The sequence below is a fragment of the Diorhabda sublineata genome, chromosome 3 (assembly GCF_026230105.1).
Source record: "Diorhabda sublineata isolate icDioSubl1.1 chromosome 3, icDioSubl1.1, whole genome shotgun sequence".
NCBI classification, from domain to species: Eukaryota; Metazoa; Arthropoda; class Insecta; order Coleoptera; family Chrysomelidae; genus Diorhabda; species Diorhabda sublineata.
In genome coordinates this window covers 6,054,511-6,081,617 of record NC_079476.1, presented here as the reverse complement: position 1 = coordinate 6,081,617, position 27,107 = coordinate 6,054,511, and the positions used below count along the sequence as shown (strand labels likewise).

General features: G+C 31.1%; 1 protein-coding gene across 3 annotated transcripts in view; it reads left to right on the top strand.

Annotated features, from left to right (window-relative positions):
• The first annotated feature begins 9,022 nt into the window (after positions 1-9,022).
• Positions 9,023-27,107, top strand: part of LOC130441594 (broad-complex core protein) — a 93,537-nt gene continuing 75,452 nt past the window's right edge. For 2 of the 3 annotated variants that reach the window (XM_056775339.1, XM_056775340.1), the window contains exons 1-2: positions 9,023-9,340; positions 24,323-24,524. In XM_056775339.1, the coding sequence (XP_056631317.1) occupies positions 24,339-24,524 (186 nt within the window). In that variant the 5' untranslated portion in view covers positions 9,023-9,340; positions 24,323-24,338. The remainder of the gene's footprint in view (positions 9,341-24,322; positions 24,525-27,107) is intronic. The other variant, XM_056775341.1, reaches the window with a different exon arrangement.

Here is a 27,107-nt window from a genome sequence, read left to right as displayed (position 1 = left end):
CGACATCAGAAAATTACGGTGAGAATCATCGTGAAATGTTTTGATAAGAATCAATTGCTTATTCAACAAAATTAATAACTATTTGTTATTAAATATGATAACTAAGAAAAATATCCCAAATTTCCAAAATGAGTTGTGGGACGCTAATTCGACGTAAAGCGATGTATTTTATACCTTGCATTGAATTTATTCATGAAAGATAAAAGTAGATATTAGTTCTCGCGATAATGTTTAGTATAAAAAATATATATTTGCTGCGCCTAGAAACTAATCGAGGTAGATTAGATCCTAATCTAATCATTAGGCCGACCTTAACAATTTTTTAAACTATTAGACTTTAGTGATTTTTTTTATATCAGTGAACGCGATAGATATCTAAATACACATTTCTCTGGAATCGGGTTTTTATTTAAAATGGCAATAGACAGACAGAAGCTGTAAATTAATAGATAAAGAGAGTGGATAATTTGAAGAAGAAATTATTATTTTTAAGAGGTAAGAATAGCCCTACGAGATTATCAACTATAGATTATTTAAAAACAATATTTACGATCCAGGATGTAAACTACAAAAACATCAAATATCGGCAACGGAGAATTTATGGAACAAACCTTTACTTATTTCGTAACAATTTTTTTTTTTTTTAATTTAGGAAAATATCAATTTCTATCGATTAATTTCTTAAATTTATAGTAATCTCCACGAAGAACATAAGTAAGTAGTATTCAAAAATAGAAAATATTGGTAATTCGAGGATTTTTTTACTAGCTTTAAATTTTCTTGGAAAGAATTAAGATTTCTATTCAACTGAAAGTGTTATACAGATTATGAGGTTTTTAGTTAAGATTTACATTTTTGTTTGTATACTCTTATTATATACCGAATTTTTAGTTCTGTAATAATAGACGCTAAAATACGATATGATCAAATGACTTAATGCAATACACAAAATCTAATAGACGGTACCAAGAAACAATTGATCTGGAAAAAAGTGCATTAATTGTTTTACAAAAAAAATACCTACTTTGGATAAACTTTTTGTACGAGAGTTGCTACTTATGTTATAAGTTAAACAAATAAAAACAAAATTTATAATTGGATATGGCTTAATTCTCTTTCAAAATAATCTCCATTGAGATTAATAAACTTTTGCATGCGTTTAAACCAAATTTCGAAGCATTTTTTTCCTTCCCATTGAGGTACCTTCATTACCTTTTGTTCGATTTAGCTCATTTTGAAAGATCCATGAAGTCGATTATTGTTTAGTTTGGGGTTCATATGCATAGATCCATGATTCGTGGCCTGTGGTATGTAACATGACGACCTTGCAATATCATTTTACGCACAGCATCGATGTTTTCTGGCACAACAGCTTTTGAACGATCTGCACGAAATTCATCCTGTAAGTGCGACAAAGATTGAATTATCTAAACCAGCGTAACACGGATGTTAGAGATGGTGCTTCATCACCAAAAGTCGAAACGCGTTGATCGGTATATTGCCGTTGGTTTAATCCACGTCGAAAATCTACACACGCAATTTAATTCCATTTTTTGACAAAGATGAATATATTAATTCTCGTAAACATTCATGGAGACGGAATTACTAAACTCTAAATAAATTACATTGGAAGACGAATGATGCAAAATTTGCGTTTATAGAAAAAGATGAAATTCTTTTTTGGAGAAAGCAATTTTCAAGTGAGATTACAATAGATTTAGTGAAAGCAGACAAAAATAATTTATTTTTCATTGGGATCTAGCATAGATCAATAGAAACCCCTCTTTTATAATGATTGGAGGTATTTATAGAAGGTTTTTTTACTAGATTAACATTTTCGAATCCTAGAGCTCACCATGATCACATATTTGAGGACAAGGAGGATTCGTGAACAGATATAAATTTGTTTCAAATTGTACAACGTAATACCATTTAGAAATGCTGATTTTTATGAATTACTATAATGACAATGTCAAGTATTATTCAAGAATAAAGGAATCGTCATTTAATGATTGGATACAATCAAAGAGATATGGGTAAAAACGGTGATATCCAAACAAATATTTTGCACTTATCTATATTATATTTATCAAATGTTAAGAAGTATTTTATATGAAATACCAAAGAACATGGGATTGTAGTGTTTCCGTTACCACCTTATCTATAGGGATACGAAATCGCTCATAAAAACCAAACCATCGATATGAGAACATCGATATTTTCAAAAGTGAGATATCGATGCTAGAAACATCGAAGTTTGAACTAATCGATGTTTTTTACTATAAATAATACAATATTTCATCTATTCTTACGTTTATTTTCAAAGAATAATCATATTTTAACAAAAAATAAGTATGTCATCCGCTTAGAGGTAAAAGTCACTAAGTATAATTTTTTCCCAATTCTAGAAAAAGTCATTATGTGTTATTATTATCATTTTCCACTAGTATTTATTTATATATTACATAAGAATTCTCATCAAAGGTAAAGTTCATCATAGTCATTGATTAAACAGATTGCCAGGAAGCCAAAGAGCATGGAAAATTTGGAAGCAGCTTCCAAACCTTCACTTTTGATATACGAAAGGTGATACAGCAACAAAGAAAAAAGTTTTTTTTTGGAATGAAATAAATGTAAAAAGAAATGAAATTTCTATCCACGATATTCTCTACAATGAAAAAAATATTATGCGACAACTACATAGGACATTAACTTTCCTATATAAATTCAAGCCATTCAGAGCTAATTGAAGATACTTCTAGAATACAACCACTCTTATATGGATTGTGATTCCCTGCATTCCTTTACAGAAGGAAAAATATTCACCACAAATGATTACAAGTGAATCTTTGAAGAACACAGCATAAAAAAATCACTACACTTTACAAATGCTTTGAGCTAAAGTATACAGATAGCTCATCAATTCTTGTAAGACTACGAAATTATGGCATATTACTATCCAGTTCTCGTCCCTATTTATAATGCCCAATTACAATTGAATAAAGCAGAAAAATACTCGATTCAACTTTTTAACAGAGGAATCATTGCAAGGAAGTCCAGTAGTTGCAAGTAATATAAAAAATATCTTCTCTAGAAACTTCAGATGAAAGATCTGCAAAATAAATAACCCATTCATACCATCCCATACCTCCAACGCATTTCCCTTTATAGAAGTAACAGTAGATGACAGATGATTTTTCTTTAGTTTCTGCTTTAGTTTTATATTTCATATTTTTTGTTTCATATTAATGTTTATCAATATATAATGGTAGCTACATATTTCACTTTCACTATTACCGCCTTTTCCCGATTCGTCAGTAGATTCATTTGCGCTCCTTTCAATGTGGACTGAAGAAGCAGCTGCTTCGTTTTGCGCGCGTTTGTGTTGCAGAGCGAACGAGATACTACATAGAAAAATCTTTTGTGACTAAGAGAGATATATGTTTGTGTGTATAGCTGACATCGTTCAGAAAACATCATTTATGAAGAAGGATGTTACATCGATGTTTTAGTTTTCGATATCGATGTTAAAACAAACATCGATTTATCGTTTGCATATCTACTTATTTCTGTTAACTTTATATTAAACTCATATGTGTTACATATCAAAAATTTCACTATGCCATTAGCAAAATGTTATATGACATGTCATACCCGTAGAAGAGGTGAGAAAATTTCGGAAACTTGATATATTATTACAGGAAACGAAAGAACGAATAATTATTTCTTGAAAAAAAGAGAAAACTGACATGTACCAACTGCATTTTGAGGAAAAAGAATCAGATTCTCCTCACTCATTGATAATAGATCTCACAGCAGAAGGATTAACGAAAAAGGATCAGATTCTGTAAGCTCATTGATCATAGATCTCACAGCAGGAGAATTAAGGAAAAAGGATCAGATTCTTCTCACTCATCAATTATAGATCTCACAGCAGGAGAATTAAGGAAACAGAATCAGATTCTTCTCACTCATAAATTATAGATCTCACAGTAGGAGAATTAAGGAAAAAGGATCAGATTCTGCACACTAATCGATCATAGATCTCACAGCAGAAGGATTAAGGAAAAAGGATCAGATTCTTCTCACTCATCAATTTATTGATCTCACAGCAGGAGAATTAAGGAAAAATGATCAGATTCCGCTTACTCATAAATTATAGATCTAACAGTAGGAGAATTAAGGAAAAAGGATCAGATTCTGCTCACTAATCGATCATAGATCTCACAGCAGAAGGATTAAGGAAAAAGGATCAGATTCTTCTCACTCATCAATTTATTGATCTCACAGCAGGAGAATTAAGGAAAAATGATCAGATTCCGCTTACTCATAAATTATAGATCTAACAGTAGGAGAATTAAGGAAAAAGGATCAGATTCTGCACACTAATCGATCATAGATCTCACAGTAGAAGGATTAAGGAAAAAGGATAATTTCTTCTCACTCATCAATTATAGATCTCACAGCAGGAGAATTAAGGAAAAATGATCAGATTCCGCTTACTCATAAATTATAGATCTAACAGTAGGAGAATTAAGGAAAAAGGATCAGATTCTGCTCACTAATCGATCATAGATCTCACAGCAGAAGGATTAAGGAAAAAGGATCAGATTCTTCTCACTCATCAATTATTGATCTCACAGCAGGAGAATTAAGGAAAAATGATCAGATTCCGCTTACTCATAAATTATAGATCTAACAGTAGGAGAATTAAGGAAAAAGGATCAGATTCTGCTCACTAATCGATCATAGATCTCACAGCAGAAGGATTCAGGAAAAAGGATCAGATTCTTCTCACTCATCAATTTATTGATCTCACAGCAGGAGAATTAAGGAAAAATGATCAGATTCCGCTTACTCATAAATTATAGATCTAACAGTAGGAGAATTAAGGAAAAAGGATCAGATTCTGCACACTAATCGATCATAGATCTCACAGTAGAAGGATTAAGGAAAAAGGATAATTTCTTCTCACTCATCAATTATAGATCTCACAGCAGGAGAATTAAGGAAAAATGATCAGATTCCGCTTACTCATAAATTATAGATCTAACAGTAGGAGAATTAAGGAAAAAGGATCAGATTCTGCTCACTAATCGATCATAGATCTCACAGTAGAAGGATTAAGGAAAAAGGAACATTTCTTCTCACTCATCAATTATAGATCTAACAGTAGGAGAATTAAGGAAAAATGATCAGATTCCGCTTACTCATAAATTATAGATCTAACAGTAGGAGAATTAAGGAAAAAGGATCAGATTCTGCACACTAATCGATCATAGATCTCACAGTAGAAGGATTAAGGAAAAAGGATAATTTCTTCTCACTCATCAATTATAGATCTCACAGCAGGAGAATTAAGGAAAAATGATCAGATTCCGCTTACTCATAAATTATAGATCTAACAGTAGGAGAATTAAGGAAAAAGGATCAGATTCTGCACACTAATCGATCATAGATCTCACAGTAGAAGGATTAAGGAAAAAGGATAATTTCTTCTCACTCATCAATTATAGATCTCACAGCAGGAGAATTAAGGAAAAATGATCAGATTCCGCTTACTCATAAATTATAGATCTAACAGTAGGAGAATTAAGGAAAAAGGATCAGATTCTGCACACTAATCGATCATAGATCTCACAGTAGAAGGATTAAGGAAAAAGGATAATTTCTTCTCACTCATCAATTATAGATCTCACAGCAGGAGAATTAAGGAAAAATGATCAGATTCCGCTTACTCATAAATTATAGATCTAACAGTAGGAGAATTAAGGAAAAAGGATCAGATTCTGCTCACTAATCGATCATAGATCTCACAGTAGAAGGATTAAGGAAAAAGGAACATTTCTTCTCACTCATCAATTATAGATCTAACAGTAGGAGAATTAAGGAAAAATGATCAGATTCCGCTTACTCATAAATTATAGATCTAACAGTAGGAGAATTAAGGAAAAAGGATCAGATTCTGCACACTAATCGATCATAGATCTCACAGTAGAAGGATTAAGGAAAAAGGATAATTTCTTCTCACTCATCAATTATAGATCTCACAGCAGGAGAATTAAGGAAAAATGATCAGATTCCGCTTACTCATAAATTATAGATCTAACAGTAGGAGAATTAAGGAAAAAGGATCAGATTCTGCACACTAATCGATCATAGATCTCACAGTAGAAGGATTAAGGAAAAAGGATCATTTCTTCTCACTCATCAATTATAGATCTCACAGCAGGAGAATTAAGGAAAAATGATCAGATTCCGCTTACTCATAAATTATAGATCTAACAGTAGGAGAATTAAGGAAAAAGGATCAGATTCTGCTCACTAATCGATCATAGATCTCACAGTAGAAGGATTAAGGAAAAAGGAACATTTCTTCTCACTCATCAATTATAGATCTAACAGTAGGAGAATTAAGGAAAAATGATCAGATTCCGCTTACTCATAAATTATAGATCTAACAGTAGGAGAATTAAGGAAAAAGGATCAGATTCTGCACACTAATCGATCATAGATCTCACAGTAGAAGGATTAAGGAAAAAGGATAATTTCTTCTCACTCATCAATTATAGATCTCACAGCAGGAGAATTAAGGAAAAATGATCAGATTCCGCTTACTCATAAATTATAGATCTAACAGTAGGAGAATTAAGGAAAAAGGATCAGATTCTGCACACTAATCGATCATAGATCTCACAGTAGAAGGATTAAGGAAAAAGGATAATTTCTTCTCACTCATCAATTATAGATCTCACAGCAGGAGAATTAAGGAAAAATGATCAGATTCCGCTTACTCATAAATTATAGATCTAACAGTAGGAGAATTAAGGAAAAAGGATCAGATTCTGCACACTAATCGATCATAGATCTCACAGTAGAAGGATTAAGGAAAAAGGATCATTTCTTCTCACTCATCAATTATAGATCTAACAGTAGGAGAATTAAGGAAAAAGGATCAGATTCCGCTTACTCATAAATTATAGATCTAACAGTAGGAGAATTAAGGAAAAAGGATCAGATTCTGCACACTAATCGATCATAGATCTCACAGTAGAAGGATTAAGGAAAAAGGATAATTTCTTCTCACTCATCAATTATAGATCTCACAGCAGGAGAATTAAGGAAAAATGATCAGATTCCGCTTACTCATAAATTATAGATCTAACAGTAGGAGAATTAAGGAAAAAGGATCAGATTCTGCACACTAATCGATCATAGATCTCACAGTAGAAGGATTAAGGAAAAAGGATAATTTCTTCTCACTCATCAATTATAGATCTCACAGCAGGAGAATTAAGGAAAAATGATCAGATTCCGCTTACTCATAAATTATAGATCTAACAGTAGGAGAATTAAGGAAAAAGGATCAGATTCTGCACACTAATCGATCATAGATCTCACAGTAGAAGGATTAAGGAAAAAGGATCATTTCTTCTCACTCATCAATTATAGATCTAACAGTAGGAGAATTAAGGAAAAAGGATCAGATTCCGCTTACTCATATATTATAGATCTGATAGTAGGAGAATTAAGGAAAAAGAAAAGTAAAATCTATAATGATAATTTATATAATTAGGCATCGTTAGTTACTTTTTTTCTATCTACAATCCTTTGCAATAAAAAACTGTGCTATCATGCATTTTCAAATGAACTATAGACATATTTTTTCCTCTACTATGACATTTTTATTTCTTTATCTCCCATATTGTTTCTTTCTACACAGAGAGTGAATTATTTGAAAGTAACTCTGCATTCGAGCTGTGGCTTTTAGCTTCAACCAGATGTTTCCGAAAATTTTACAAACAATTTGATCCATTTTCCATTACAGTTAACGATCTTTATTAACCCTATTTTTAAAAGATAATATCAACTTCTAGGTGCTATTGAAAATGTAAAAAAATACGTATTTCTACTAATATTTTTGGAAATTTGGAAACAAACAAATTAGAAAACTATTGTTCGAGAAAAAATTAATTTTACTATTTGTATACTATAACAAATATCAAATTACATTCGCCAGGAGAACAGTACAAATTTATACTTGTAGTTTAAAGTCATAGACCGGTTTTGGCATTCTTGAACCTTATTATAACATACTGTGACGAGTAGACAACCATATTCCAAATGCCGCTACTGGTCATAATTGAATATAGTGAAAAGTATAGTGTAATGGAAATATAAATATAAAATATGATGGGTGACTGCATTTATTATCAAGTAACTATAACTTCTGGATGTTTCTGGACGTAGATAACTGTAATAGAAGTTCCTACAGAGCTCTAGAATAATAGCAAGAGGCTGGAGCTCTCGATAGAGTACTTAATTGAATATTAAACATACGTGGCGAACGATACAAGCAATCAGCGAGGTGAAAAATAATATCTAAAGTAAAGTGCTATTCACTGAAGTGTTGGTAGAAATGTAATTAATGTGATAATTGTGGTGTAGTAAAGTTTTAAGTGTGAAATGAATTTGTGTAATATTCTACTATAAATCCGATTGACATCACAATTATTATTATTGGATATTTGAATATCATCATTTGAAATTTTTTTAACAAAAATATTTTTATTTGATAATACCTGTTGAAAATAACTTAATTATTGCATTTTATGTACCTACTACATCATTGTTATCATCATACAAATAAATTATCTATTTATCTGTATTTATTTTGTCGGAGACAAATTAATTGAATTTCATTGCTTATTGATTTGAAACAACGAATGAAAAAGATCTCCCTACTCCAAAAAATTGACCAAGTTTTGACCGGCAAACAGGTGACGTACTCCGTCCACGCGAATAATAAAGAAAAAGTAAGGGAAAGAGTTTCCTGGCTAGCAAAGCGGGCCCTCAGCAGTAGTCGCAACCGAGCACAGATTTAGTGTTCGATTTTTTTATTTTGATATTTTTAATTGCGGGCCTGTACCGCTGTACTCGTTATTCTGCGCATTTTCATTCTACAGAGAGCGCGGGAGAGGGGTAGCAAGGCACACGCACTATTTTTTAGTGCTAGCTTATTACAGCAGATGTCTCATAGCCATGTCCCAATAAAGAATAAGCTCCCGACATTTTTTTGCGCGCTTCAATTTTTAATATACGCCCGAAACTCGTGATGTTCTGACGAACGGTCCACAATAGCACGATTGCATTTGAAATATTCGCGAAGTGTGACTCATTTATATTTTAACTGAATACAGTTTTTAAATTTACCGCGTTTTATGTGTGTTTTCAAAACATCTGTGTAACAAGGCGCGAACTCACCGCACGATGATATTTTAACGTAATATGGATTCTGCAGAAAAAATAAAAACGTTTCAATGATTATTTTTTATATCAGGTAACTCTTTGAACTATATTTGTTAGGAATAAGTGTGAGCGACAAACAAAAAAAATGTCATTTTCTAAAATCTTAACCTTTTCACAAAAATTTATACAAAGTGAAACTTTTATTCAATCTTGGAATTTTCTTTTTAAAGAATTTCAAGATCGTATTCGTTGCTATGGTAACGGTATTTTAAACAAAACAAAATCGTCCCTGACCGGCTTCATAGTCAATAAGCGTAGCTGTGTCTAGCGCCGGCAAAGTACTTTCCCTTTCGTCCGTCTCGCTATAATTTTTTTCTTTTCACAGACAGTTTGATGGCCATGTTTCCGCATCCCCACCACATACATTCGCGCAATTATCCTATTTTTTTATGAAATTGCAGTTTATAGACCAGGAAATATATGAATTTATTTTGAAAAAGTGGTATTTTCGATATTACAAATTGAAAAACTTATTATTAAAATCAATTTATTAATGAAACATATCACGCTTCCTTTAACGTGGGAGGAACAAAAAAAATTAATATAATATTGAAAATAATTTTTGTTTATGTCAAGTAGTTAATTGTTTGCCTAATTACATCAAATTCATATCATTCGAACTTCTAGTTTATCTGCCACAAAATTTTTACTTACTCATCAAACATAGCTTCCAAATTTATGAAATAAGTTATTTAATTTATTTTCATTCCTTTCAGTATCAGTTTGCTTCACTGCATTTTATTTTGAATGCTCATCTTATCTGCCATTATATTCCTTATTCTTTATTTTTAAAAACGTATTATTAAGTATTTATATTGAAAATAAGAATTTAATTTTCTTCAGTAATTTTGCATTCATAAATTTCTTAAAAATTATAGATTTACTGACCAATAAGTGAAAGTTAAAATTGATATACAAATTTTCTGTCATTATTCTTCATTTATGTCATATTATTATAATATTTAAACTACTGATGTCGAAAGGCAAAAAAATCTAAAACTGATTTTTCTTGTTTTCTTTTTCAATTAAACTTCTAAAAATTATTAAATCAAAACAAAAGATGATTTGTAGTTGTAGTATTGAACATAGTCTCATATAATTTTCAAATACAGTGAATAAATTGTTAATAACCGATTTCTATTATATCGAATCTTTTGTGTATTATTTGTATTTTGAAAATTCTAAAAATTTGTAACATTTAATATCAAATTCAATAAATATCTTCTATCACCATTCTCGAAAGGAGATGAAAAGGTATAGTATTAAGTTTTTATTTTTATTTTATTTTAGTGAAAAATATTCCATCATTTAATCTAGCTTTGTGACTTTAAATATATGAACTATTTCTTTTTTATCTATCGTATATTCTTTAATATAACATTCATCTATCTTGCACTTAGTTTCTTCTTCCTTCTTAATCTATTTCATCTTTATATATACTTTTTATTACTCATTCATTCTATGTGGCCTATCCATTTTGATATGTTATTTTTCCCTTGTCTATTAGTCGACTAATTCCCTTAGTTTTTCATTTTCTGATATTTGAAATATATCACCTAATTTATAAATACTCCGTAGACACTTTTTTCCCAGGTGAATAGTTTTTTTTTGTTCTCCTATACACTATAGGTCCCAGAAGTCATTTTTATATTAGCACTTCATGATAATATTTCACCATTAGGACTCTCTTCAACCGATAAATATATATTAGATTATTATTCAATTCAGCTTATCGTTTACTGCTAATCATTTGTACATTCTTACTCTATTGAAGCCTTACTTAATATATGAATATTTCAAACGTTTTCTTTTCGAATATATTGCTCTCCTCTTGAATGTTTTTCCTGTCTCTGATCCGTAATAGTCATATTTATATATCCATTGTCGCTATTAAAATTATTATGTAGGGATTAGTACATTATAAAATATATTCAACTGATTTAAAATTAGAAAGTTAAAAATTTGACGTTTCAACTACTCCCAGTCTTTATCAAAGCTAACAGTAATTATCACAAACATATTTATCTAAGGCACATTATGGATTATTTGCACAGCAATTTTTTTTTATTTTCATATTCCTTACAAATTTTTAAATATTTCGTTTAGTTTATCTATGGTATATATCCTTTAGCTATTCTATTTTCCATGCTTCTTCTAATTTTATCAGTTCTACATCTAATGCTATTAGCAAAAAAAACTAAACCAAACCTAACTATAAAAAAGAGCCGATAAAGAAACTGGAAAATGTGAGAAAGGTTTTGATATATTAATTCTAATTCTTCAATGATATTTCAGTCTTTCACTGCATTATTTTCATTTATTTTTTCATCAAAAACTCCCAATTCAATCAATTAATAATTTTTTGAAGATAAAAGAAATTTCGTAAATAACCAAACATTCGATTCAAGAATTTTTTATGAATACTTTCTCTTGGAAACTTTAATAAATTTCTAAAACTCTTTCTTGAGTAGATCTTTTTAGAATTCATTATGAGTAGGTGTACATATGTTTGAAAAAAGTTTATAAATCATGGTTCAAAAAATGAAGATAGAATGAAACGAACCGTTAGCAAAATAAATTGTCGTTTTAAATTTTATTTCGAGAAAGCTCAGCTTTTAATACGAATATACAGGTGGTAATTCCAACAAAATTTAATTAAAGATAGATACTTGAAATTGCTATTTACGCATAAGAGAATAATCTCGAGATATTTTCTCGTAACGGAAAATGCAAAATATAATAAAATACGAAATGAAAAAAATAATCGTCAGTAGCTTCACTTTTAATCATCCCCACCACTCAGAAAATCATTGTTTGGTTGAGGAAATTAGATTATATAAAAGATCCTTCATAATTTCATACTGTTAATTACTTTCTGAATTAAGTAACACTTTGTATGAATCTAAATTTTTAATTGAAAACTATACAATTTTTTTTTTGCTTCAACTGATCTCTCAGAACAAAACTTTGGTTGGGCTAACCTCTAGTATTAAAACTGAAAGCTTATAGTTGATAAGAAGCATATGACATTATAATCGAAGATGTGTGTGGCCAGTTACACCATTCCCACCATACATACATCACGTCAATTCGAGCTTTGCAGTTCTTTGTATCACCATCCTTAGAACTCGATAGTTTGCATTAAACTATTCCATATTTTATACACTTTTAATTGCTCGAAATCAATCTGATAATCTCCATTACATTGCTTTCCAACAAAGTATCATATATTTCGATACATACTAAAACAAATTTTTTTAAGTATTCAGTTTTTTTCAAATGACCCTAAACTGTTAAACTGTCTAATGATTAATACCGATATATCGACGGTTTACATCTGATCGATGTCAAGAAATTGCAGTTGCAAGTTTGATGGACTTCAGTAAGAGAGTGTCCAGATAATGACCCCGTGAACCGAACAAATTTATCTATATTTGTAATACGTTATAGCCTTCTTGCAGAAGCTCAAATTCAACTTTTAATAGAAACAAAACTCTCTTCATTATAATTTAACTTCATAAACTACCTGTAAATTGAGTTGTCTCAATCAAACTAGTGATTCCTGAAGTACCGTCACCAGCAACCACATTCATACTCATAACATATCTGCAGAAGCTGCCACATTAAAAGGTGACCCATGTGAGGGGATCTTTGATTACTACTTCAAAAAACTTTAAATTAGAGGAAGAAATTGTTCAACGTGACCGACAAACAAAAGAAATTGCAGCACAGAACGGCATTTCCAAATGTGTTCTAAGGATCCTACATAAGCATTCGATTATGACAAAAATTAGTGCAACTAAATGCAAATGCAGCGTCGAGTACAATTTTGGTGAGGGATTTTAGAGCTTTTCCGCGAGGAGGATAATTAATTGTAACGGGTGATGAAACTATAGTCCTTTACTATGACCTGATATCCAAAAAAGATTTCATGGAGTTGTATCGGAAAGGAGAGCCCGTGACAAAGAAATCAAAGGTCACAAAAACACCAAAAAATTGATGAGTACAATATTTTGGAACTGCAAATCAATCCTTTTGATCAAAAAGCCTACATTTTCTATACCTTTCAGTGATAATTTTGTTTTTACATTGGTGTTTCTAATGAATTAATGGGATTAAATAAAATTGTGTCAAAACATTATCGAAAAAAGGCGCGGCAAGATTAGCTGAGGTGATCACTTGCTTTATGACAATGCTCCAGTCCACACTGATTCGCTTTCCAAGGCTGTACACGAATGTGGTTTCAAATAGATTGAACACCCGCCCTATAGCCCTGATCTTGTCCTGTCTATGTTTTATTCACAAAGCTGAAGGCCAAGATTTAACAGCGACGATGTAATTGAACAGACGGTGTACGAATTTTGACTCATGAGCCTCATATTTTGTAGTGGCATAGAAACTTTCGTCAGACGTTCTGAAAAGTGTTCACAGTATTTCATTTTTGACATTTCTTTTTATTCTATGCTAATAATTCATGGAATGCACTACTTACATTCCAAATCAAGGGGCATTGATTTTGTATTGATCATAAACTTTTTCAAATTATTCAATTTGACCTCTGGATTTATAATCTAATAGAAAACAAATTAGCGTAGCATAAATTTCGTATTTTTTCAAAATAATTTTTTTATGTAGAATAACTGAGTTATCTAGCTGATATCAAATAACGTAATAAATTTATTTTATACAATCAAATGTTGGTAAAACAAATCTAGTTAGATAATTTTATCCATAACACGTTTCTTTAACTGACCACATTAACATTAAGAACCATTCTCATTAAAATAATAATTATTTCTTATTAATATAGTAATTTAAGTTTTTTAATCATTTATTGTATCAAAACAAGCTACGAAAATATAATATATTACTCAATATAATAGCGTTTGTTTATAGTGATCAGTGAATTTTGGTCTTGAACGAGATTTTGTTTATTCAAAATATCTATTGACAGTCAAGGATTTTTCGAACTTGTCGTGATAACCGCGTCATCATTCCTTTGATTTATTAGGTGCAACTAATGCAATAAAACGTTAAGAACAGCGATATCTGAACTGTTTTATCCACAAATATCTTATATCTTCACTTTTCGCTTATTACGTACCGTCTAGAAAGTATTTAATGATTTCTTTCTACACACACCTTGATAATTTTTCGACTAATTGTCAAAAATTGTGACAAAAAACTTAATACTACTTACATCTGTACGCTCACATGCTTTTTATCCAGTATTCAACAATTAAATCATTACACTGCTGGTAAAGCCGTCAATTATTTCTCTGATTCGTGTATCTTGTATCTGGTTATTGCATTTCTGCATGTATTTGCATACTTCGGATTCCATGAAAGTGACCTAATTAAGAAAATTCACAGATTTTCTTGTCCAAGACTTCTTTCTTAGAGCTAATCATATTTTATTGCTCTGGAAATACCGATTTACTAGTAGGTTTATGAGTATTATTTCAATCCTAAAGCTGGCCTGGGACTCATGAACAGCTCAATTACTTTTTTAAATCACATGTCCTCTCCAACAATAGCTCGTGGAGTAGTTGATCCTATTGCAAATCCATGAGGAGTAAAAATAAAGGACTATCTTGCCTATTTCAGTATAGGAGATGCGCGCAAAAGTTGATAAGACTTATTTACCGAAAACATATTGCTTGTTCGTGGCAATTATACTGGAAGGCTTCAGTTGGTATGACTTTGAACAAGTTTATCACAGTCGTTTCAGTAGATTCCTACATACGTTCAAGAAATGTTCGCATTAAGGAAAACTCCAAGAGAATTTGATGCAATTGAAAAATGGGCTGGAAGACCATCTTAAATAATCTAGAGACCAAAAGTTCGCTGTTGCAAATGACCGTGTGACATTTTTGCAATATCTTGTCTCATACGAATCCCTATTTCCAAGAACAATCACATAAAACATTCAATTAGAGTTAGAGCAAAATATTTGATAAAAAATTTGATTCAACTTTTCGAAAATAACACTCAGGAATCCACAAGTGTCTTGATTGCACAACGTTGCTCGATTGTTGTAAGACAGAACATAAATACTACTTCACAGATGGAACTGTCGAAAATAATGTATTAGCTGGACGAAGTTGAATCCTTCGCAGTATTTATTTTATTTATAATTATACACATTAGGTTTGTTCCGACTTTATCGAGAACCATCCAGGAACGATCATGCTCATGCGAAGTACTAAAAAGGTTTGCCAACTGAAAATAGATCATCGGTCAGTTTTGAGAACGTTCCATTAGCTTTTCTGGCCGTTTCGAAACTCTTTCTAAGCTACCATTTCGGTCGTGAGCTCAAAATTAATGAACTGACTTGCACACTGTTATATATGTAGGGTTATTATTTAACCCTTTATGTATAACTCAATATTGAGAACCGAGTTTGTTTTATATGAATTTTTTCTTCCAGTGCAGCAAACAAATCTGAAACAAAGCTGAATAAATATTTTAAGTGGATATGAGATTTAGATCTAAAATTGAATTAAAAATCAATCAAATAACAATTAGAGTAGTTTCTGGATCGATTCTTCACGTTCTCATTATTTTTGATTGGTAATGCTCGTTTATGTCAAATTTTCCATCAAATGATATTATCTTCAATATCATTTTCAAATTTCTAGAATGAAAGTTCAAAAACGCGAATCATTAATTTTTTTAATACGCTTTTAACACTTTAATTGCGTTCGTTAGAAGAGTGGGCTAAGGCGTCAATCCCCGGATTCGCCGGTCGTGGGTTCAAATCCCGTTCACGCTGCAAGAAAAATGTTTTAGAAATTAGCACTACAATCTTTCTCTTTTTATCCAAACAAATTTTACAGCTGCCTGCCCTCTGTTGGAGATTTACAATGCTAATGACTTGAAGAAAAATTTTATTTTTGAGCATACAAAATAAAAAAAAAAGAAAGTGGAAATAAATATAGTTTTAAAAACTCAAAAACACGTTTCATAGTATATGAAACTAAAAAACCAAGAATATAATTTTTTAAGAAAGCTTTCAGTTATAAGCCAGTTATAAAATTAGTATTTTCCATTAATTATTGCTTTAAGCACTATGGAAAAAAATATCTTTGACTTTTTAGTTAAATGTGCTTTGAAAGCGTGCTTTTTAGTTTTTTTTTAACTATATCTATTTAAATTATAAACATTTGCTTATTACTACTTGAAATTCATTCAAATTATATTGAAAACGGTTTCAAATGTAATTCAAAAAAATAAACTAAGTCTCTTCAATAAATGAAATAAATTAAATTCAAATTTGAATATACATAAATTCTTCAATAAAATTAAAATATTGTCGTTGTTGCCTAACCTATATCCCGGTTTATTTAGCCTGGATTCGAACCATTCCTAGGGGAAACTATCAAGGCCATCTGTCATCAAACCCGTAAAATTTTTTCGCAGTGTTTCATATTGATTTTTTATAATCGTTTTCGGTGGAAGCTCGTAAATACATACCCACACACACACACACGTACACACATAATACGGCTACAGGTTTGTGAAAGATTTTGTTTTGGAATACCATGATTCAAGTAAGTGTATGTTGTTTGTTATATTTGTGGATTTCAAATTAGATATCGTATGTTTTATTGCAGAAATTGCGAAAATAGATAAATAACATCAAAGTAGTATATTTATTTGTATATTATTGTGTATAGTTACTTGAATAAGAACGAGAGAATTGTTATTTTTGAATGTGGCTTGTGAAGTGATTATCCGATTGAAAAATATATTTGAATAGTGCTAATATGTCAGTTTACGTACGATTATCGTAATAATTGATAAGGTTACAGGTATTGTCGTGAATTAAATAGTATTTATTAGGATAGAGATGGCATATAAATGATTATCAAATATCTTAAATCGTATATTTTTGTTTCGTTTTATATAAAACTTACAGTAAATAAAAATCAGTGCACGAGGTCAGTAAATAATATAAATTTTTTATATACGAGCAGATAATCGAAAGATTTATCTAGTTATTAGATATCATGTACTTTTTGATGTTATTAATAATTAATTGATAAAATAATTTATCAATATATCAAGTAGTAGAACTTCTAAAATAAATATTATATCTTTTAATATCTAATATATAGTGAAAGATAAGGTATGAATAAAAATTATAATATCAAATACTTCGAGATCATTTGCTAAGGAATCTATAAAATGGTAGCTTCATAACTGTATTTTAAGACGAATGGACGTTATAAACATTTGTGATAAGTCTTGTAGTTAATGAGATACAGGGTGTCGAATTGTTTTATTATTTTATTAGAAACAACATGTGTTAACATACAGGACAAATAGTACATTTCAGAACATATGTTCAAATTGTATAACTCCGGCGAAAACGCAAGCATCCCCTTGACGGGATTGTGTACCAATATTCAAAAGGGTTAAAAGCAGATTTACGAAGATATGCTTAATACCCTTGGTGATCATGTGTGATCATGTCCTTCGTATGCGACCGTGAAAAATTGGACTGCAAGCTTCAAAAGAGGTAAATTTTCCGTTGAAGATGATGACCGATCGGGAGGATCAGTTTCTGTGTCAGTCCCCGAAAATATAGATGCAGTTCATGACATGATATTATCAGATCGTCGAATTGGGCTTAAACGGATATCTGAAGCACTGAATATTGCATACGAACGCGTTCATTATATAGTTCACGTCAATTTAGACATGAGAAAAATTGCTGCAAAATGGATCCCCAAATATTTGAAAGTTGACCAAAAGCGTGCAAAGGTAGAAGCATCGCTTTCTATTTGTGCTCGATTTGAAAACAATGTAGACTTCTTGAACCGAATTGTTACTATGGATGAGACTTGGGTACATTTCTACGATCCAGACACAAAGCAACAATCGATGGAATGGCGACACTGTGGCTCTCCAAGACCTAAGAAGTTTAGTGTTCAAAAATCTGTTGGAAAAGTTCTTGCTTTAGTTTTTTGGGATTGCCATGGAGTAATCATGATTTATTATTCGACGTTACTGACCAATTTACGGGAGAAGACGTGGAAAGCTATCCAAAGGTGTTTTATTTTTGCAGGACAACGCCCCTGTAGACAAATCTCATGTTGCCATGCAAAAAATTCGTGATTTAGGGTTTGAATCACTAGAACACCCTCCTTATTCACCAGATTTGGCTCTGTTCGACTATCATCTCTTTCCTCAACTAAAATAAAAGGTCGTAAATTTTCTTTCAACGAGAAGGTAATAAAAGCTGTGAAGGTCTGGTTTGGAGAGCAAGAAGAAACATTTTTTTGAATGGTCTAGAGACGTTGCAGGGTCGCTGTAATAAATGTATCCAATTATGAGGAAAATATGTCGAGTAAGAAAATATTTTGACATTGAAATTTTGTTGAGTTCTATAGTAGGCTAAGAATTTTTCAACATATCCTTCTAGATATACCAACCCACATAAATCCAGAGGATTATTTCCATGTGACCAAGAAAGTCACGGGCGTTGTGTAGGTCCTTGTCCAATCCAGTAGTCAATTATATAAAAACTCGCGTACAATCACTGCAAAATGACCGTCATACATGAAACAAATGCGCCTTCTAGTAATAAGAGGTGAATCTTCTAAACGATCTGAAAGTTTATTCGGATGATCTTCGATGATGCCAAGTCTAACGATGACCGAAAAGGAGTTTTAGAACCGTGCTACAGCTGTTGCATGTGAATTTACATCTGCTCATAAGTGGTTATTATGAAAATTCACAATGCCATATCTTCAAAAGTTGGCTTCATACGTAAACAAAGTCTTAGGAGCAAAATTAGTATGTGTCTAAGATTAGTTATGATAAGATGGTCTATACATTATCGGGGTATTTCATTCCAAGCTACCTCAACTTAGTGAATAAGCGCCTCAAAGCGATGTTACAAATACAAATACAAATGAAAGTCAGATCAGATGGTGGCCAGGATAAATGCATAATAGTGTATCGATCCATAGGATCTCTAATAAAATGCGGTCTCCTATTATCTTGATGGAATCTTAGTCTTCTTGGTCGTAGCTCAGGACTTACCTCAAGTCGACTTTCACAACAAAACCTTAACAAACAAAACTGAAGATTCGATCGAATTATGTACTTGCTGGGATGATTTAAGGTATAAACAATGTTCTAATTCTGAAGAACAATCATAGGTGTATGTATGGTATATTGGAAAATAATTTAGTATGATGCTTTCAGCAATATTTTTTTAACATCTAAACAAAAATCCAATGAGTTTAGTGATTTTGTTTCAAAATATTTTCATGAATTGAATCATACACAGGGTGGACGTATGGAAAGAAACTTATTCTTTTGAAATAAGATATATTTCTCCATTTTTCTCTCAGGTTTGGGAAATCAAAATTTCCAGTTTAAGATTATTAATATTAAGATATCATGTATTGAACATAACTTGAAAATTTTAAATGCACGAGAGCAGCTTATATTTACTTATTATTTTAAACTATTTCAAAAACTATTGGAATTAATCTAATAAATCCAAATGCCTTAAATTGTAGATGGATCGTTTTCCACGGCAAGATTTTACAGAGAATAAAACTTGAAGGCAATGGAATGCCTTCTAATGCAGTATTTTTTATGATAAAATAAATATTCAATTGCTTAATTTGATCTTCGAGTTGCATACTCGTTTTTGTAAGCTGTACCTAACCATTAATAAAAACTAAATATATATCAAATTATAGTGGCCAGTTCGAACAATTATTTTAGTTAATACATCATTCTAATTTTTATTGCTAATTATAATAATTTCACACTTTTTTGTATTCCTTTTAAATGAAAAATTTTGAATCTCAAAATAATAGAGTCAGATCCACATATTTATTTTAAATCAGGAAAAAAACACCTGCTAACATGTACAGAGTGAATCATGAGAAACTTTACATACTTCCACCATATGCAGAGTCCCTCATGGAGGATATTATATTAATCTACAGGATGATTTGTGGGATAGACCATAAAATCTAATTGGTATAATGTTCGTACAACTCATTTGATTATTTAAATTTTTTCATGCAATACAACACTATCAAGCAATCGACTGGTAGTAGCTAAACGGCTTTGGAAAAATCTACTTAGGGATTCGTACTGTATAATATTATTTTTAACACAATAAGTGATTTTCAAACCACATAATGTTGTATGACTAGGAGTTCGACCATCACAAAATCTGTGATATTCTCTATCAGCAGCTCTATCTGTGATCTGTGATCGAAAATTGATGAGGCATTTGGAACGAAAGTAACGAAAGCTAACACAACGGTGCATAACGTAGATACACACAGAAGAAATATGTATTCTTGTAGATATAAATAACAGTAGATAATGACAATGATAATGGGTATAAAATATCACAATACTTCACACGGTCAACGTCCACACGGTCAACGTCAATCTTGATTTTAAAACATAAGATTTACGCGTTATTTCTATTTGGTACAGTTGATACAAAGTATTATTATCTGACATAAAATTTTTATTTACATTAACACTTACATGAGGTTCGATTTTTCAATCATTTTAATTTATTGCTTATGGAAAATAATGCTCCAATGGCATATTTAACCAAAAGTTAAAAATTGATAAACATTTGAAACTGCTCTTAGAGATAATACAAAGTGACACTGAAGAAGTTGAGTTTATACATCATCATCAAGCCTTTCAATCCCATATGGATTATGGCTATCGCTTTTGGCGCTTTAAATCCTTTTTTTTTCGAGGTGGATTATTCCTCGTTTTCTAAATTTTCTTTTCTTTATAGTTTGTCGTTTGTTTTGACTGCTTTTGTTATTAGTTTCCATTCTTTTCGGTTCCGGTATTTTGTATTCCATTTTTCTATATTGACTCTTATGTCCTCCTCTATTTCGTTTCTCTCAAGTTTTTCTCGACCTGACCCTTCTCCTTGGCCACAATGGGATCCATTGCGGTATTCTTTTGATCATTTCAATTGGTTTTCTTCTCATTATGTGCCCGGCCCAGTTGAGACTTTGTACTTTTATGTATCTCACTATATTCTCCTTCTCCAGTTCTCTGTCTATTTCTTCGTTTTTCTTTGCTCCTCTTTCTCTTTCCTGTGTTATGGTTGGGCCTGTTATAGTTCTCATTATCTTTCTTTTGGCTCTTCTAAGTTCTTCTTCTTCTCTTTAGTTTTTTACTGTTGTTTCCATCGTATATGTGATTACTGGTCTGATTAGGGCTTTATACATTTTTATTTTGTTTTGTTTGGTTTATTTTTGTTTTTTAGTAGGTTTTTGTTTCTTCCATAGGTTTGATAGCCCTTTTGAATCCTATCCCTTATCCTCTCTCTGGTTGTTTGTCCCAACGTTATTCCTAGATAGTTAAAGGTCGATACTGTTTCAAAATTGTATTTGCTAGTTTTCTGTTGGTTTGCTCTCTGTTCTGGTTCTCCTCCTATTTTCATATATTTTGTTTTTTCTGCATTTATTTCCAGTCCGCAATTTCTTGCTTCTTCTTCTACTTTGTTGATCGATTTTATTAATTCCCTCTGTCCATACTGCGTTTCTCACAATGCCTTCCAGAATTTTATTGAATAGCGTTGGTGACATCGGATCTCCCTGCTTAACGCCCTTATTTGTGTGCGTTTTATCTGATTTTGTACCTTGGAATCTCACTTTAATGTTACTCTTATTTCGTACTATTTCTATGAGTTTTCTCAATTTTCTTGGATATCCTTGTCTTTATAATTCCCCTGTTATTATCTCTCTTTTTATTGAGTCGAAAGCACTTCCGAAATCAATAAAACAATTTGTATTTCTCTTTTATATTTATACATAAATATTATATATTATATTATGTTGTAGGTGATAACTTCAGTTAGAATACGTCATTATTTTGTTCTATTTTTGGTAAGATTTGATCGTTCATTTAAAATTTAATAAAAATGTGACAACTTTGTCTATCTCTATCTCTATCTCATGAATCACCCTCTAAATTAATAAAGAAGAAGAGTAGTCGTATGATTTTCTCTCTGAGGGACTCTATATATGGTATGAAAAGTTTCTCATAATTCAATCTGTATAAAAATATACATAGTATCTAATTTGTAAAGAGGAATGGTTGACAAACTGTTGAATTTCTGACCTGAAACATGTCGATTTTATTCTTAAATTAACTATTTAGAGTATGGAAATAATATACCTCTCCAGCACCCCCTTCGAAAATTTTAAATAAGAAAGGGGGTCGTGTAGATCATAACTTTAAAATTAAATTAAATGTTCAAAATGACCACTATTAACTTGATAACCGAGACGATTTTGGAATTCATACATTTTGTATGACCTCAGAGGTTCTGTTAAGTTCTTCCGTTATCTTAACTTTTAAATCAGCAATATTGTCTAGTCTATTAAAATACACTTTCGAAATTTTCAGCTATTTTGAAAATACTGAAATATTAGTCAAAACGCAAAATAAACAATTGATATGAATCTGGCAGGCTGCTGTTATGCACGTATTTAAGGTTACTAAAATATAATATTGGTGCGGGTATTAAATTTAATTATGGCTTATTGGTCCGAGACTCAAAGAATAGACATTTTGATTATGATTGGTTGTGGTAATAAAACAAGAACTCAGAAGAGAATTTGTGAAATTTTTAATAATAAATATCCTGGTTAACACGTTTCACAGTGTACAGCAAAATTGAGAAAATGTTTCGTGAAACTGGACGCCTACAAAATATTGAAAAGCTAGGTAGAAATGCCCAATTTGCTGATAAAAAAAAGTAAGATGTACTTAACAAAGACAAAAATCCGCTTAAGACAACTCGTGAAATTGCCGCCGACAATAATGTAAGTGAATCATCTATTTTGAGAGTTTTGCATAAAGAAAAATACCACCCTAACAAAATACAGTTGGTTCAGGAATTAAATGAAGATGATCCTTATAGAAGACAAGCATTCTGTGAATTGATGACGGACAGAATTAACGCAGATTTGCAGTTCATAAACAAAATAGTTTTTTTTCTGATGAAACGACGTTTCATTTAAACGTAACGGTTAACAGATTGAAGATATTGGAGCAGAGAAAATCCTCACTGGATTTGTGAGGCTCATACTCAATATCCTGAACGTTTGGGCAGGTATCGTTAACAATGGAATTATTGATCCTTATTTATTTGATGGCACAATTAATGATTATTAGGTTTATCTAGATTTTTTTATTAACATCTTGGTGCCTACATTACAAAGACTTTTTCCTGAAGTTTATCATCTAAATAAGATAGATCGATCTATTTACTACCAACAAGACGGAGCTCTACCGCCTTTTGAACGTACAGTTAGAAATTATTTAGTTTTTCCAAATAGGTGGATTGGAAGACGTGTAAAGGTCGAATGGCCGGCTGGATCCTCCGATTTGTTTCCTCTCGATTACTTCTTATGGGGTTATTTTAAATCTGAAGTATATTTTAATAGACCAAATAATATTGCTGATTTAAAAGTTATGACAACAGAAGAAACTAACAAAATAATCCCTGAAGTCATACAAAATGTTGTTCGTGAATTCAGAGGTAGTGCTGGAGAGGGATAATATTTTCATAATGTAAACTGTTAGTTTGAGAATGAAAATTCCACATAGTCGGTACATAATAACGCTTAAATTGAATTTATTCCATACATATGGACCGCATTGTATATCTACTAAAATATCTGATTATAATAATAGAACAAATTGAAATGTACATTAATTCTGAAAATTATTATATTGAAATATGGGATTGGATTGAAAATCATATTTCATTATATTAAAAATAGATCTGATAACTATTAAAAATAGTTTCCAGACAACTTATGAATCATCACGTCAATTATGAAAAAAGTATACTTTTTCACCGCTAATTCCAAAAGAATTATACCAAGTAACTAAAAGATTCGTTCATACGAATGGATTACAAAAAATTTAGAAATAAAAATCCGTCAAAGGTAGCATATATTTATATATTCTATGTTCTTTCCAGGTGAATTTTATTTACAATGGTAGATACACAACATTTTTGTCTACGTTGGAACAACTATCAGAGCAGCATAACATCGGCCTTCGAAAACCTCCGTGACGATGAAGATTTTGTAGATGTTACGTTAGCCTGTGATGGAAAAAGTTTGAAGGCTCACCGAGTGGTTTTGTCAGCTTGTAGTCCGTACTTTAGGGAATTACTCAAGGTAAGAAGCTTTAAGATTTAACATAACACCATCAGGATTATTAAAGAATAGAATTTAAATTGTAATTAGAGTTGTTAACAGTCGACACCGGTTTTTTGCATTAATATATATGTTATTTGAACTGAGGAATTATCAGAAAAAAAACTCTCACAGATATTGAAATGAATAATATCGAATAATTCAGTACAATTGTACTGATTTCTAATTAATGAATTAACACAAATTGTCTGTTGATAAGCAAGATGTTTCTAAATGAATGAGATAAAATTAAAAAAAAATATTTTCCAGATAGAAATAGTTCTTTCCCATAACGAAATTCTCTCAGCTACAAAACTGATGAATTATATTGAGTTTTTATTTTTCAAAATTTAAGTGAAGAAACAAACTAGCAATTTGTTTAGTTTTGTGTAGTCTCAAAACAACAAATAACATTATAATATATCATGGAGGTATAACACTAATAATCGAAAAAAATTAATAAAATTAATATATAAATTATATATTAAATTAATATAAATAATAAATTAAAAGTTCATACTTCATTGCTCTGAAATTTTTGAAAGTTCCTTTTTCCAAACAAAAAATGAAATTTCAATTTTACTTACCACCTTATGAGGGTGATATCTCCAAAGATAGGAGGTTGAGAGAATTTTGTTACAGGAAAGACGCATTATAATTTTAGGTAATTTTATACTTTCGCGGTCCCCTCGTTTTGTAGATCTAGAAAATCGAAAAATCATCCTATTTCGATGGATTTTTTTCTCAAATCTTCGTTTTTACGGCGGATTTATGAAAAAATTATATATCTCACCTGGAGATTCCATATAGTTTTATGTTTTATGGTTCATAACTTTTTTACATTAAATTTTTGTCATAAATGCACTTCTTGAGATGTAATCGTTCATAACTTTTGTGTTCATATGATTTTTTTTATTAATTTACAAAAAAAATATTTTCAAAAAATAAAAATCACAACACTCCAGAAAATAATTTAATAATTCGTAATGCAGTACTGCTAACTTTTCAGCAATAATAGTGAACACATGGGCAGGCATATTGTCGTGATAAAACAAAATTCTTCTCTTCCACATATACAGCCATTAAAATATCAGCTTTCCTAAATGATACATATAGATTATATTTTTGGAGTCTCAACACATTGTGGTCAGGACCCAGATTAAAATCAACGGACACAGCATTGAACTGATATCACATTTCAAATATTTGGGTAGCTACTTGAACAATGAGGAAACATGCGACGAAGATATAAAAGCAAGAATTAAAAGGGCACATAGGGCATTCATCAAATGGAAAAGAACTCTCACTAAAAGAAACCTCACAGTTGAGCAGCGGGGGAAGCACTACGCGGTTACGTATAGAACATTTTTTGGTACGGATGTGAGACATTGATGCTCAAAGCTGTCGTCAGGAAGAAAATGAAAGCGTTCGAGATGTGGTGATATCGAAGAATCCTCAAGATCCCGTGGACTGCATTACCAGTAATGAAGAGGTACTCAGACAGCTGAATAAGGATCCAGAACTCCTAAACATCATAAAAACAAGAAAGGTCAGTTATATCTGTCATAATGCGAGGTACCAAATTCAACCAAATTTTTATGGAGATAGCCCACGCTTAAAGAGAGACACGACACCGAAAGAAGAGAAGATTTATTCACTGATATGTATCAACGAAGATTCTCAATTGAGTTATGTTTAGGTATTCAAACTTTCGGTTGAATTTTTAATGTGAGCGAGCTTTTGATAATTACCAAGCAATCACGGCACTCGCGTTGCAACCTTTTTATTTTTTATATGTGACGTTTCATGTAAAACATTGCATACTCGTTCGGTTGAAATATTTACTTCATTAGCTATCTAACGTTCGTAAATTCTACTAAAACTAGGTAGATGGATGAGTATTTCAGTATTCAGTAGTTACAATAAATGACGATATTGGACATTCAGCATCATCCGTTTCCATTTAGCCTTTTGGCACATAAACACCTACTTACCATTCCGTGAAAGTGTGAAATTTTTAGGATAATATTTACGTAACTTTTTTTCGGTTTCTTAGAGTCGACGAAAAAAGTATTTTTAATCAGCACTCAAGAATATTTTTCTCCATATTCACCTAATAATGAAAACAGTTTTCTTTATATGAGTATTAATCTAATTCTAATTCTAATAAATCTAATTTATCTGTCAGATTTATTTGAAATTTTGACAGAGGTCTTCAGTCCCATATCGAAAAAATGACAATTTAATCACTAATCACTCACTCCTAGAAATTTATAGAATGAGGGAAACGATCAGATCACGAAAAGAAAAGTGCCCGGTAACAAATTAGGAGATACAAGGAAGAGCTGCTGGATCTGTAAAAATACTAGATTATACGTTATTTCTATACTAATAGAATTCAAGCAGAGAATAGACAGACAACAAATGAAATGGCTGTACAATTAGAAAAAAATTGCAATCTAGATGTGGTTCTGATTCACCCACAATATAAAAGCATGTACGAATAAAGAGAATGCAAAAATTATTCTTTTTTGGAAAATAGATATGAAACAGCACGGTAGATAC